This window comes from Mobula birostris, chromosome X, assembly GCF_030028105.1.
Source record: "Mobula birostris isolate sMobBir1 chromosome X, sMobBir1.hap1, whole genome shotgun sequence".
In the NCBI taxonomy this organism is placed as follows: domain Eukaryota; kingdom Metazoa; phylum Chordata; class Chondrichthyes; order Myliobatiformes; family Myliobatidae; genus Mobula; species Mobula birostris.
This window is the reverse complement of record NC_092402.1, coordinates 49,343,257-49,357,831: the sequence shown is the minus strand read 5'-3', so window position 1 is coordinate 49,357,831 and position 14,575 is coordinate 49,343,257. Positions and strand designations below refer to the sequence as shown.

The following is a 14,575-nucleotide window of genomic DNA, read 5'->3' as shown; positions in this document are numbered from 1 at the left end:
TACATACCTCAACCTGCTTTTTCTGCTTAAATACAGGCCTTGAACCCCACTTAATGAGATTTTGGTCACCTGCTCTCATATTCGCTATTGGTTTAGTGAAACCTTTACTCTGTGAAATGGCTTGAGATGTTTTGCTCAATAGTTATGTAATTAAAGTACTGCTGTTCTGAAGAATAAAAACTGCAATTTAACACTTAATAATCATATTTCTAAAGTAAAGATAAAATGACTGATGTCAACTCTTTATATTGATCCAAATTAAATGAACATGAGCTTACTGTTCTATGTTCTAATTTTTCTTGATCAACACACAATTTCTTTCTCCCCTCTCTAAAACCTTGCCAATGCTTGGGTAGTCCCAGTTTGACTAGCTGACACTACCAAGTGCAACAGGCTTGCTGCCTGGGATTCGCTAAAGATTTCAGTCCCATTGCACTGTACATTCTGAACAAACAGCCCTGTCTACCTATGGCTTATTCTGTAAATGTACCACATGGTCCCAAGTTGTACTAGATTTGCAACCAGCTATCTGCACTAGAATTGGTCTGTTGTGCCTCCTTGGTTCTGGAAATGCCTTTTGGAACCAAACTGCCTGGCTGATTTAACATACGAATGGCCACTTGAGGTTTTCTGGCACCTGTTGAATCTACCTAATGTCATCATCATAACAGCAATGATCCTTCAACAGCTGTTTAATGTGAAGCATTGGTGTGCTGGTTCTTGAAATGCAGAAAGCAACCATGCAGTTAGGAGGTAGATAGAGTGGTGGTCTTTATTGCAAAGGGAACCCTTAGTAGAATCATGCTATAGGGATCTGGTGAAACCACATCTGGATAGTTTTAGTCTCCAAATACAATTAGCCTGGAGACAGTACAACAGATTCCCTGGCTAATTCCTAGGATGAGGGACCCTATAGGGTGAAATTGTGAAACACTGCCCTAAATTCTGAGTATAAGTATAATTTTAGTATAAAATTATCTAAATAAGACATACAACATTCTGCAATGGATTGGGTGGGTAGATGTCAGAAGGCTGTTTCCTTCAAGCTGGAGAGTCTGAAATAGGGTTTAGCGATTTATTTATTTTTATTTAGAGATACTGCACAGTAACAGGCCCTTCTGGCCCAATGAGCCTGCACTGCCCAATTACACCATGTGGCCAATTAACCTGCTAACCTGTACAACTCTGGAATGTGGGAGGAAACTGGAGCACCCAGAGGAAACCCATGCAGTCACAGGGGGGATCTTAAAAATTCCTTACAGACAGCTGTGGAAATGAACCCAGGTCACTGGCACTCTAATAGTGTTATGTTAACCACTATGCTACTGCGCTGCCCCAACTTAGGGCAGAGCTGAGTAGAAGCTTTGTCGTGCAGTGGGTTGTGAACCTTTGGGATTGTCTCATTCAGAGGCTGAGGGGTCACTGTTTATATTCACAGCTGAGTACAGGAGATTTTTGGATTCTATGGGAATCAGAGGATATGTGGATTTAAGACAAAAGATCATCTGCAACCTTAGTAAACCAAGCAGGTTCGAGTAGCTGTAAGGCCAACTCCTGCTTCTGTTTCTTGTCTCCTGAGATTCTGAAAAGCACTATTTAAATATAATCTTATTCTTTCTGTGGAGGGAAAAAATGACAACAAGCAATTTTAGGATCTATGATGAATTTGGCTTTATGATCAATATTTTACACATTGAAGATAGTCAGCTTTTCTACAGTCTGTGCAATACAGTGTCTTGGTTTAGGAGCTGAATTCAAAGGAACATTGCCCAAAGTAATTATACAGCAACATGGTAGTTCCAAGGACACAGGAAAGATAATATACAGTACAAGCAGACATAGTTAGTTCAAAGGCACTTCTGCTTTTAAGTGTTGCTTTTATTTAAGGCACAATTTATATTCAAGAAAAATCCTTCAAAAACATCTTCCATGATTATAAATTTACTTTTGTTTCTCACACTCATGGGGTGGGTAGGCCAGTATGGAATAAAGCTGAACTTTCTGACCTGGGGAATCCAGGGCAAACATTGAAAAGAAGTCTGCATCAGCAGGTCGATGAGTTCAGCTTAGCCCAGCTAATGTTGAGTGCAAGTCCAAGGCACAATATAAAGCATGACAGAAGGGATTTTGATCAATGCTCTTCCTGACACCCTGAGCCCACAACGGATGGTCCATTGTTTGCTACAAGCAAAGTTCCAAAACTGTGAGCACCCACTGAGGATCAGAAAAACACCATTTGAGGCACAAGTTGGAAAAATATTCTGTTCTCCAAAACTGGCACCTGGCCCTATGGCAAAAATTCAATGAACTTCATCATTTTATTTCCTTCGAAAGCAACTCACAGATCATAATTTAGCTTCGTTAAGCCAGATTGTCTCCTTTAGAACTATTGTCAAATGTAAGCTCTCAAATTGTGCAGCAGTATTCACACCTCAGCCACTGCACCATACTATAACCTCGAACTTACTCAACTAGTACAAAGCTCAGGCATTACTACACACTGCCATTTCCCTTCCTGTAAGACAATGAACCTGTAGTTTCTTTTCCTGGAGGCCCAATGTTAGCATCTTGCTCAAATGTCAAATACTGAATATTGTTAAGACTGAATCACCCCAGGCAACAATGGGAATACTACAGTCGGCATAAAGCTCTCTGAATTGTGATGTGGTGACAGAGAAAGAGGGAAAGCAAAGATATCATCTGCTCTTGGTTATCAGATACATGTAGTGTATATGGATTTCAGTAAGGCATTTGATAAGGTTCCCCATGCAAAGTTTATTGAGAAAGTAAGCAGGCATGGGATCCAAGAAGACCATGCTTTGTGGACCAGAATTGGCTTGCCCACAGAAGGCAAAAGGTGGTTCGTGTTCTACATGGAGGTCAGTGACCAGTGGAGTTCCACAGGGATCTGTTCTGGGATCTCTTCTCTTCATGATTTTTATAAATGACCTGGATGAGGAAGTAGAAAGGTGCATTAGTAAGTTTGCTGATAACACAAAGGTTGGGGGTGTTGTGGGTAGTCTGGAGGGTTGTCAGAGGTTACAACAGGACATTGATAAGAATCAGAACTGGGCTGAGAAGTGGCAGATGGAGTTCAACGCAGATACGTGAAGTGGTTCATTTTGGTAGGTCAAATTTGAAAACAGAATATAGTATTAATGGTAAGACTCTTGGCAGTGTGGAGGATCTGAGAGATCTTGGGGTCCGTGTCCATAGGACACTCAAAGCTGCTGCGCAGGTTGACAGTGTTGTTAAGAAGGCATATGGTGTGTTGGCCTTCATCAACCGTGGGATTGAGTTCAAGAGCCGTTACAGCTATATAGGACCCTGGTCAGACCCCACTTGGAGTACTGTGTTCAGTTCTGGTCACCTCACGACCAGAGAGAGTGCAGAGGAGATTTACAAGGTTGTTGCCTGGATTGGAGGGCATACCTTATGAGAATAGGTTGAGTGAACTCGGCCTTTTCACCTTGGAACAACGGTGGATGAGAGGTGACCTGATAGAGGTGTATAAGGTGATGAGAGGCATTGATCGTGTGGGTAGTCAGAGGCTTTTTCCCAGGGCTGAAATGGCTAACATGAGAGGGCATAGTTTTAGGGTGCTTGGAAATACGTACTGAGGGGAGGTCAGGGGTAAGTTTTTCACACGGAGTGGTGGGTGCGTGGAATGCACTGCCAGTGACAGTGGTGGAAGCAGATACAACAGAGTCTTTTAAGAGACTCTTAGATAGGTACATGGAACTTAGAAAATAGAGGGCTAAGCAGTAGGGAAATTCTAGGCAGTGTCTAGAGTAGGTTACATGGTCAGCACAACATTGTGGTCTGAAGGACCTGTAATGTGCTGTAGATTTGTACGTTCTATGTTCTAATCCAAAATAACAATTTACGTGTCAGGAGTGAGCAGATTCACACCCAGCTTTCTCATCCCACCGCCCCCCCCCAACACCCCATGGTCTAATTGCCTGACTCACATTGCCCACATGTTAAGATTGTCTGTTTGGTTGACATACTGGAGGGCATCTAAGGCACATGGACAGGTTTCCAAGCACAAGTTGGAATCTAACCTCAGAAAAAAAAAGTTATTTTTAAAAAAAAGCTTTGAAAATATTCTGACCCACTGTGGGTGCCTGTTTTGGGGGAAGCTACTTTGGTCTTCACTGATGCATCTCTACATGAGTAAGCTGAATAAATATCAGCAGACGGGTGGTAACCCATGGTTTTTAGCTGCCCATTTGTTCACACAGCCATGGAAGGAAGTCATCCTCAAACTCCCTCTCCCAGTCCCAACTCTGCACTTGAACAAAATCACTAAATCTGCCTTCAAAAAGAGGCTGTACTTCTATACATTTCCTTATGATGTAGGAGGAGGCAATTTGGCCCATCAAGTCCATGACGACTATGCCAGATTGCCTATTGTATGGCTGCTAGGCCCATCCCAGGACTAAAAATTGATAATACTGAGTCTCCATAGTGTCTCAGTCTTAACACATTAACTCTTATTTCTCTTTATGTGGAGACTGTCTGACCTGCTAAGTACTTCCAGCACTTTCTGCTTTTATTTCAGCATCTGCAGTTTCTATTTCATCCAAACACTGCCCAGATCTTATGTGAAGAGGAGGACTGAGAGGGGTGTGGTGAGGGGCACTAATAGGAGTGCCACTGGTATCACTGGCATCGTTGGGATTGGTATGTGGGGAGAGGAAAACCCACCAAGCTTTCTCCCAACATATCACCATCCAGTAACTTCGGTTCCACTGGAAATTGTGCACATGTGGTCAAACAGCCAATGGAAATGCCCTATTTACAGAATAGCTGCTCAGTCCTAGTCCTGGTCCCAGAGCACCAAGATACAACCCAGGTCAAACTATTGGGTTTAAAAGCAAAAAAGGGAAAGGCCAATTAGAAAATGTAGTATGATGGGGTGATTGATAAGTTCGTGGCCTAAGGTAGAAGGGGTCAATTTTAGAAAACCCAGCACATTTATTTTTAACATAGTCCCCTCCTACATGTACACACTTCGTCCAGCAGTCGTGGAGCATACGGATCCCTTCTTTGTAGAAGTGGTCCACAGCAGGGGTGATTGATAAGTTCGTGGCCTAAGGTAGAAGGGGATGAGTTATTAGCTTCAAACTTTCTGCATTATCACTCAAAGAGTTGAACTGCACGTGCATGTAATGAGAGCGTCTTGGACCTGCAGGTGGTCCACAGCAGGGGTGATTGATAAGTTTGTGGCCTGAGGTAGAAGGAGATGAGTTACTAACTTCAACCTTTCTGCATTATCACTCAAAGAGTTGAACTGTACATGCAAGTAACAAGTGTGTCTTGGACCTCCAGGTGGTCCACAGCAGGGGTGATTGATAAGTTCATGGCCTTAGGTAGAAGGAAATAAGTTATACAGCTCTCGTTACATGCACGTGCAGTTCAACTCTTTGGGTGATTATGCAGAAAGTTTGAAGTTAATAACTCATCTCCGTCTACCTTAGGCCACGAACTTATCAATCACCCCTGCTGTGGACCACTTTCTGGAGGTCCAAGACGCCGACTTCTACAAAGAAGGGATTTGTATGCTCCACGACCGCTGGACTACGTGTGTAAATGTAGGAAAAATAAATGTGCTAGGTTTCTAAAATTGACTCCTTCTACCGTAGGTCACGAACTTATCAATCACCCCTCATATAACAGAAAATAAGTCTTAGAACTGACTACAGGAGCCACCTACAGCCAGCTTTGTGAATCTGGAGATGGGCCCTGGGGTGCTTTCCCTGGCTGGCTTAGTCAGTGCTCTCCGACACAATGTTCTAGTTGGGTCACTTCATAGAGGTTGATATTTTCTTCCTCATTCCTATGAAGAAGTTGGCACCGGAAATGCTGGGGCAGGATCTCCTCATAGAAAGAGACAGTCCCATGCTCCCTTCGCATTTTGGACGAAAGGTAAATGGTGGTTCTCTGCGTGCTGAGGTGCTGCAGTGTCTGCACCAGCAAGGGGTAGGTCTCAGGCAGGTACACGATGTCAGAACCCAGAATAACATCGTAGTCATTGGGAAACTGGCTATGATTATGGCCCCAGGAAAGGGCACAGACCCGTAAGCGGTGTATGCAGGAAGAGGGTACATTCACTGAGATGTTGCTCTTGATTTCCTTCAAAGCATGAGGAAGGTCTGTGAAGGTTACATCGCCCCCTGATGAACAAAAGGAAAGAAAAACAAATCATATTTCCCCATTTACAGCTTACCCCTAAAGATCTGGGAGTCAGTAGGTGCAAAAGTCTTTAAATCCAAATGACAATGCTACACAACCTGTAACATTATTACTTTACAGCAGTGTTACCTGCATTTTACACCGAGCCACATAAAGTAAGAAAGGTCCAAGATTTTACAATCATTGGCTGCAATCACAGACTTCAGCAGAGACCTGTTTTACATTTACACTGTTTTAAGAAAATACAGAAGAGTGAGGACTGGAGGCAGTTACAGAGACTAGGAGGGGTGTAGGGATCACAGAGATGGGGAGAAGTACTGGGACTGAAGGGGGGGTTGCAGGAATGGGGAGGGGTGAAGGGGCTGGAAGGTGTTACAGAGATGGGGAAGCATGTAGGGGAGGGAGGGGGTCAGGGAGGGGTGTGGGGTTAGCAGTGAAGCCATGGAGAGATTTAAGAAAAGGGATGAGAATCCAGACCATGCTCCTGCTTGTTCGTCACTCTCTCCCCTTGGCATTACTGTTGACTTGTCAAGTGCTTAAGACTGAGGTACTTGTTGATTCAAGATGGGCCTTCATGTGCTGAAAGACATGGGAAATATAGGGGCTTGCCCTTCCTCCTCTAGGGCTGAGGTTCTAGTACAGCCTGGAGATGGGTAAGAAGACTCTTGGCTTCCAGTGACATATCAACCTCTCACTAGGTTCTGTTAGGCTGGGCAGTCACTAGCAATGTCCTGTGCACCATTCGCCCAACCCTTGCACCCTCCTACGCAACCCTACACACTCCACCAGCAAAACGCATGCCAGGTCCATTGCTGCAAATGCAGAATCTGAAGTAAAAACTAAGGAGCTGGTGGTAGACCTGAGGAGAGCTAAGGTACCGGTGACCCCTGTTTCCATCCAGGGGGTCAGTGTGGACATGGTGGAGGATTACAAATACCTGGGGATATGAATTGACAATAAACTGGACTGGTCAAAGAACACTGAGACTGTCTACAAGAAGGGTCAGAGCCATTTCTATTTCCTGAGGAGACTGAGGTCCTTTAACATCTGCCGGACGATGCTGAGGATGTTCTATGAGTCTGTGGTGGCCAGTGCTATCATGTTTGCTGTTGTGTGCTGGGGCAGCAGGCTGAGGGTAGCAGGCACCAACAGAATCAACAAACTCATTCGTAAGGCCAGCGATGTTGTGGGGATGGAACTGGACTCTCTCACGGTGGTGTCCGAAAAGAGGATGCTGTCCAAGTTGCACGCCATCTTGGTCAATGTTTCCCATCCACTACATAATGGACTGGTTGGGCACAGGAGTACATTCAGCCAGAGACTCATTCCACCGAGATGCAGCACAGAGCGTCATAGGAAGTCATTCCTGCCTGTGGCCATCAAACTTTACAACTCTTCCCTTGGAGGGTCAGACACCCTGAGCCAATAGGCTGGTCCTGGACTTATTTCATAATTTACTGGCATAATTTAAATATTACTATTTAACTATTTATGGTTCTATTACTATTTATTATTTATGGAGCAACTGTAACGAAAACCAATTTCCCCCAGGATCAATAAAGTATGACTATGAAACAAAAAATGCTGGAAACACTCAACAAGCCAGGCAGCACCTGTGGAGAGAAATCATTAATTTTTAAGGCTGGGGATTCAAGATCATTGAGCTGAAGCATTAACAGCTTTTTCTCTCCACAGATGCTGCCTGGACTGCTGAATGTTTCCATCATTTTCTGATTTTATTTGTTATTGCTTTCTTTGCACTATTTTGAAAGTTATAACAATTTTATGTCTTTGCACTGTACTACTGCTGCTAAACAACAAATTTCATGTCATATAAGACAGTGATAATAAAACTGATTCTGACATAGATTACCGTGCATTTTGCTTATTTAAGTTTTGGTTGGGAACATTAAACTTACCCAAAAGTACAGCCAGAATCCCCACAATTCCAGTGCCTGCACCTAGTTCAATCACTTTCCTCCCACAGAAGCTTATCTTCTGCTCATCAAGGTACTGACAAAGAGCAAGAGCCTGAAAACATCATAAATTCCCATTAAAAGCATTCTCATTCAATATTCAGTTTTGATATGACACACTGCAGCAAGAACAACGACGCATCAGAGAGAAGAACCTGAGGGTGTCAAGTACAATCTCAGGACATCTCAAAACATTGTAGAGCCATGCGAGTTGTAGTCGTAGTTGTAGGAAGTACAACAGCAAACTTGCACTCAGCAAGCTCCCACAGTGGGCATTCTGGTCACCTACCTATGGGAAAGATATCAATAAGATTGAAAGAGTGCAGAGAAAATTTACAAGGGTGTTGCTGGGCCTTGAGAATCTGAGCTTTAGGGAAAGGTTGAATGGGTTAGGACGGAGGGGGAACGTCTTCACTCAAAGGATGGTGAGTGTGTGGGATGAGCTGAAGGTGGAGATGGTGGATGCAGGTTCAATTTCAACATTTAAAAAAATTTGGAGAAGTACATGGATGGAAGGGGTATCACGGGTTATGGTCCAGGTGCAGGCTGATGGGACTTGGCAGAATAATATTTTGGCACAGATCAGATGAAACGAAGGTCGTGTTTCTGTGCTATGATGTTTTATGACAAGAGTTAGAGTGGATAGTTGAGAGATATGCAGTATATTGAGGCCAGGACACTGAAGAGAACTCCCATACCCTTTTTTTCCAAGGATGGATCTTTTATATCTACCATGGACAGTAGGAGAGTGACCCTCAATTTAATGGGTCACCTGAATGACAGTAGTTTTTACAATGTTTGAGTACCTGGAGTGGGAGTTGAACCCATAATCCAGGTAGTTTGGAGGCAAGTGTGCTGCCCATAGCCAATGGTGAGAAACGACTTTTGTGGAGAGAAGGGATAATGAATGGAAGCAGCTATTACGAAACTGATATTCCACCAGCAAGTTCAGTTTGGAACTGACTGAAATTAGGTGTGGGGAAAAGAAAGTACATTTACGTGCCATTTCCTCACATTCTTCATTCACCCATAACGCCTCACCACAATTTACACAAAAGAGCAGCTCCTGTCGTTATCTAGGCAAATGAAGTGCCAAAATTTGCCTGTTACAAGAGGCAGCAAACATGATATTGGATAGGGCTGGCTTGAGGAAAAGGAAGGATTTTGGACCGAACTCCCCTGCTTTCATTCAAATAGTGCTATGGGATCCTTTACATTCCCCCAAGCTGGCAAATGGAGAGGACATCTCACCCAAAAGACAGTGTGGTGCTCTCTTGGTACTGTCAGCCTGCATTTCTGTGCTAGAGTCACAGAGCAGCGTTTGTACTCAGAGCCACAACAGCAGCATGCTATAGAAATACAGGAGTTGTGAAAGGCTCTCTGCTTCATCTATTTTCAGGCCACTAGACTTACAGAATCCCAGACTATACCGGCAACTCCCAAATCAGTGCTGAAGCTCTGGGTGATCTTTAAAGCATGTCCACAAAACTCATAAGCCCTCTCCTCCGTGTAACAGTCTGCAAACAGATCATCATCTTTGGGGAAGACACTCCACAGATTCTCTTCCATCATCTTGCATCACCCTTTAGCAGTTGGATTTCCAGTCTCCAGCAGGTCCTCAGGGTTAATTTGTTCCCAGTGTTGGACACCTTTCTCCCTGTGGAGTAAAGATACAGAAATTTGAGAGGGGGAAAATACATCTTCAGGTACTCCAGCTGATCCAAATAAAAAAAGATATATGCCAAAAACATTAAGCAGGTCAGGCAGCATCAATGGAGAGCAAGTCAGAGTTAATGTTTCATTGGAACCCACACACCTTTACTGAGATGTTTAGGCATCTTTTCCTTTTAGGAATACTGCCCAAATCTTCCTGCAAAGCAGAGCCTGAATTTGTTGGGAGTCAGTGTTATAGATGGCAACTGCTTGTAAAGACCATGTAGTCTTTTGAAGGAGACGGAAAGTGACTAAAATGAGGACAACGGTAAGGAATGCACAGCTTTCTTTTAAAATGGGGGATCAAAGGGTGATGGACTCAGACAATAAGAACAGCAGGAGTCAGTCACACAGCCACCTGTGCTTGTTCTCTGCCATTCATGATTTTATCTTGGACCTCAGATACATTTTGCTGCCTAATCTCCATAAACTTTGATCCCAAAATTCTGTCTATCTTGGCCTCGAATACATTCAACTCCACTTCCACAGCTTCCAAAGTTTTTCAATCCTGAGAAGAAATTCTTAATTTCCAGAGAATTATCCTGGGAATTAAAGGGTTAAATAATGAGGAGCTTTTGATGGCTCCGGGCTTGTACTCATTTAGAAAAATGAAGGGGGAACTCAATGAAACCTTTTGAATGTTGAACGACAGAGTGGACATGGAGGGGATGTTTCCTATAGTGGGGGAGTCCAGGACCAGAAGACACCGACTTTAGAACAGAGATGAGGAGGATTTTCTTTTGCTAGAGGGTGGTGAATCTGTGAAATTCATTGTCATAGCTGTGGAGGCCAAGGCATTGGGTATATTTAAAACAGAAGTCAATAGGCTTATGATTAGTCAGGGCATCAAAGGCAGAAAGGAGAAAGAAGACAGGAGAATGGGCTGAGGAGGAAATTAAATCAGCCATGTTCAAATGACAGAGCAGACTCGATGGGCCAAATTACCTAATTCTGTACCTGTGTCTTATGGCCCTATTCTGGATTCTACCCACTAATGGAGAAAAAGTTCTCCAAAGGCACCTAATCCTAAATCCTCCTGATTTTGTAAATCAATCCAAAAGCAATAAATAAAACTGCTATTGCTAGAAATAAAAACAGGAAAAAGCCTGATATAATCAGCAGCTCAAGAAACATCCTTGGAGTGAGACAGAGTTTGTGTATCAGGCCAGTGACCTTTTATCAGAATTGGAAAGGTGTGTTTTATCCATGTTGCAGAGAGTCGAGTACAGTGAAGAGAACAAAGGGTGAACACCAAAATTGCCCAAAAAACACACACGCTGTTGGCTTTAACAGCTGGTCTGTCTGGAGGAGGTGGTAAGAAAGATGAACAGTGGAACATAAAAACACCAGTGATTCAGAACTCAGCAGTTGATGGAAATGTGAAAAGGAGAAAATGCTAGAGATATTCGACAGATCAGTGTCATAGGGTAATACAACATGGAAACAGGCCCGGCCACCCATAAGACCATAAGATATAGGAGCAGAAGTAGGCCATTCGGCCTGTCGAGTCTGCTCTGCCATTCAATCATGGGCTGATCCAATTCTTCCAGTCATCCCCACTCCCCTGCCTTCTCCCCATACCCTTTGATGCCCTGGCTAATCAAAAAACTATCTATCTTTGCCTTAAATGCACCCAATGACTTGGCCTCCACAGCCACTCGTGGCAATAAATTCCACAGGTTTACCATCCTCTGAATAAAGTAATTTCTCTGCATCTCAGTTCTAAAAGGACGTCCTTCAATCCTTAAGTTGTGCCCTCTTGTCCTGGACTCTCCAATCATGGGAAATAACTTCATCATATCTAATCTGTTCAGGCCTTTTAACATTCGAAATGTTTCTGTGAGATCCCCCCTCATTCTCCTGAACTCCAGGGAATACAGCCCAAGAGCTGCCAGACGTTCCTCATACGGTAACCCTTTCATTCGTAGAATCATTCTCATGAATCTTCTCTGAACCCTCTCCAATGTCAGTATATCCTTTCTAAAATAAGGAGCCCAAAACTGCACACAATACTCCAAGTGTGGTCTCACGAGTGCCTTATAGAGCCTCAACTTCACATCCCTGCTCTTCTATCCCTTCTCACCCAGAGCCAGATGGTCTGCATCCCAGGGTGCTTAAGGAAGTAGCCCAAGAAATAGTGGATGCATTAGTGATAATTTTTCAAAACTCGTTAGATTCTGGACTAGTTCCTGAGGATTGGAGGGTGGCTAACGTAACTCCACTTTTTAAAAAAGGAGGGAGAGAGAAACCGGGGAATTATAGACCGGTTAGCCTAACGTCGGTGGTGGGGAAACTGCTGGAGTCAGTTATCAAGGATGTGATAACAGCACATTTAGAAAGCGGTGAAATGATCAGACAAAGTCAGCATGGATTTGTGAAAGGAAAATCATGTCTGACGAATCTCATAGAATTTTTTGAGGATGTAACTAGTAGAGTGGATAGCGGAGAACCAGTGGATGTGGTATATTTGGATTTTCAGAAGGCTTTTGACAAGGTCTCACACAGGAGATTAGTGTGCAAACTTAAAGCACATGGTATTGCGGGTAAGGTATTGGTGTGGGTGGAGGGTTGGTTAGCAGACAGGAAGCAAAGAGTGGGAATAAACGGGACCTTTTCAGAATGGCAGGCGGTGACTAGTGGGGTACCGCAAGGCTCAGTGCTGGGACCCCAGTTGTTTACAATATATATTAATGACTTGGATGAGGGAATTAAATGCAGCATCTCCAAGTTTGCGGATGACACGAAGCTGGGTGGCAGTGTTAGCTGTGAGGAGGATGCTAAGAGGATGCAGGGTGACTTGGATAGGTTGGGTGAGTGGGCAAATTCATGGCAGATGCAATTTAATGTGGATAAATGTGAAGTTATCCACTTTGGTGGCAAAAATAGGAAAACAGATTATTATCTGAATGGTGGCCGATTAGGAAAAGGGGAGGTGCAACGAGACCTGGGTGTCATTATACACCAGTCATTGAAAGTGGGCATGCAGGTACAGCAGGCGGTGAAAAAGCCGAATGGTATGCTGGCATTTATAGCGAGAGGATTCGAGTACAGGAGCAGGGAGGTACTACTGCAGTTGTACAAGGCCTTGGTGAGACTACACCTGGAGTATTGTGTGCAGTTTTGGTCCCCTAATCTGAGGAAAGACATCCTTGCCATAGAGGGAGTACAAAGAAGGTTCACCAGATTGATTCCTGGGATGGCAGGACTTTCATATGAAGAAAGACTGGATGAACTGGGCTTGTACTCGTTGGAATTTAGAAGATTGAGGGAGGATCTGATTGAAACGTATAAGATCCTAAAGGGATTGGACAGGCTAGATGCAGGAAGATTGTTCCCGATGTTGGGCAAGTCCAGAACGAGGGGCCACAGTTTGAGGATAGAGGGGAAGCCTTTTAGGACCGAGATTAGGAAAAACTTCTTCACACAGAGAGTGGTGAATCTGTGGAATTCTCTGCCACAGGAAACAGTTGAGGCCAGTTCATTGGCTATATTTAAGAGGGAGTTAGATATGGCCCTTGGGGCTACGGGGGTCAGGGGGTATGGAGGGAAGGCTGGGGCGGGGTTCTGAGTTGGATGATCAGCCATGATCATAATAAATGGCGGTGCAGGCTCGAAGGGCCGAATGGCCTACTCCTGCACCTATTTTCTATGTATGTTTCTATGTTTCTATATTCTATACCTCTAGAAATGAATGCCAACATTGCATTTGCCTTCTTCACCACCGACTCAACCTGGAGGTTAACCTTTAGGGTATCTTGCACAAGGACTCCCAAGTCCCTTTACATCTCTGCATTTTGAATTCTCTCCCCATCTAAATAACAGTCTGCTCATTTATTTCTTCCACCAAAGTGCATGACCATACACTTTCCAACATTGTCTTTCATTTGCCACTTCTTTGTCTATTCCCCTAAACTATCTAAGTCTCTCTGTTTCCTCAACACTACCTGCTCCTCCACCTATCTTTGTATCATCGGCATAAGCTTAGCCACAAATCCATTAATACCGTAGTCCAAGTCATTGACATACATTGTAAAAAGCAGCGGTCCCAGCACCGACCCGTGTGGAACTCCGCTGGTAACCGGCAGGCAGCCAGGATAGGATCCCTTTATTCCCACTCTGTTTTCTGCCGATCAGCCAATGCTCCACCCAAACTAGTAACTTCTTTGTAATTCCATGGGCTCTTATCTTGCTAAGCAGCCTCATGTGTGGCACCTTGTCAAAGGCCTTCTGAAAATCCAAGTACACCAGATCTACTGCATCTCCTTTGTCTACCATGCTAGTAATTTCTTCAAGGAATTACAGTAGGTTTGTCAGGCAGGATTTTCCTTTCAGGAAACCATGCTGGCTTTGGCTTATCTTGTCATGTGCCTCCAGGTACTCCATAATCTCATCCCTAACAATCGATTCCAAGAATTTCCCAACCACTGATGTCAGGCTAACAGGTCTATCGTTTCCTTTCTGCTGCCTCCCACCCTCCCACCCAACTCAACAATGTCAACCAAGATTCCCATCTAAGCCAGCCCCATTTGCCCATGTTTGACCCATATCCCTCTAAACCTTTCCTATCCATGTAACTTCCAAGTATCTTTTAAATATTGTTAATGTGCCTGCTGCAACCAACTCCACTATCAGCTCGGTCTATACACCCGCCACCCTCTGGGTGAAAAAGTTGCCCCTTGGGTTCCTAT

General features: G+C 44.0%; 1 protein-coding gene across 2 annotated transcripts in view; it reads right to left on the bottom strand.

The window, feature by feature from the left end:
• Positions 1–14,575, bottom strand: part of tsfm (Ts translation elongation factor, mitochondrial) — a 32,016-nt gene that overhangs the window by 12,662 nt on the left and 4,779 nt on the right. Inside the window, exons 2-4 of one of the 2 annotated variants that reach the window (XM_072248995.1) lie at positions 9,588–9,831; positions 8,118–8,229; positions 6,082–6,179 (exon numbers count right to left, since the gene is read on the bottom strand). In XM_072248995.1, coding sequence (XP_072105096.1) covers positions 6,082–6,179; positions 8,118–8,229; positions 9,588–9,746 — 369 coding nt within the window. In that variant the 5' untranslated portion in view covers positions 9,747–9,831. Of the gene's footprint in view, positions 1–5,639; positions 6,180–8,117; positions 8,230–9,587; positions 9,832–14,575 lie in introns of those variants that run through there. The other variant, XM_072248994.1, reaches the window with a different exon arrangement.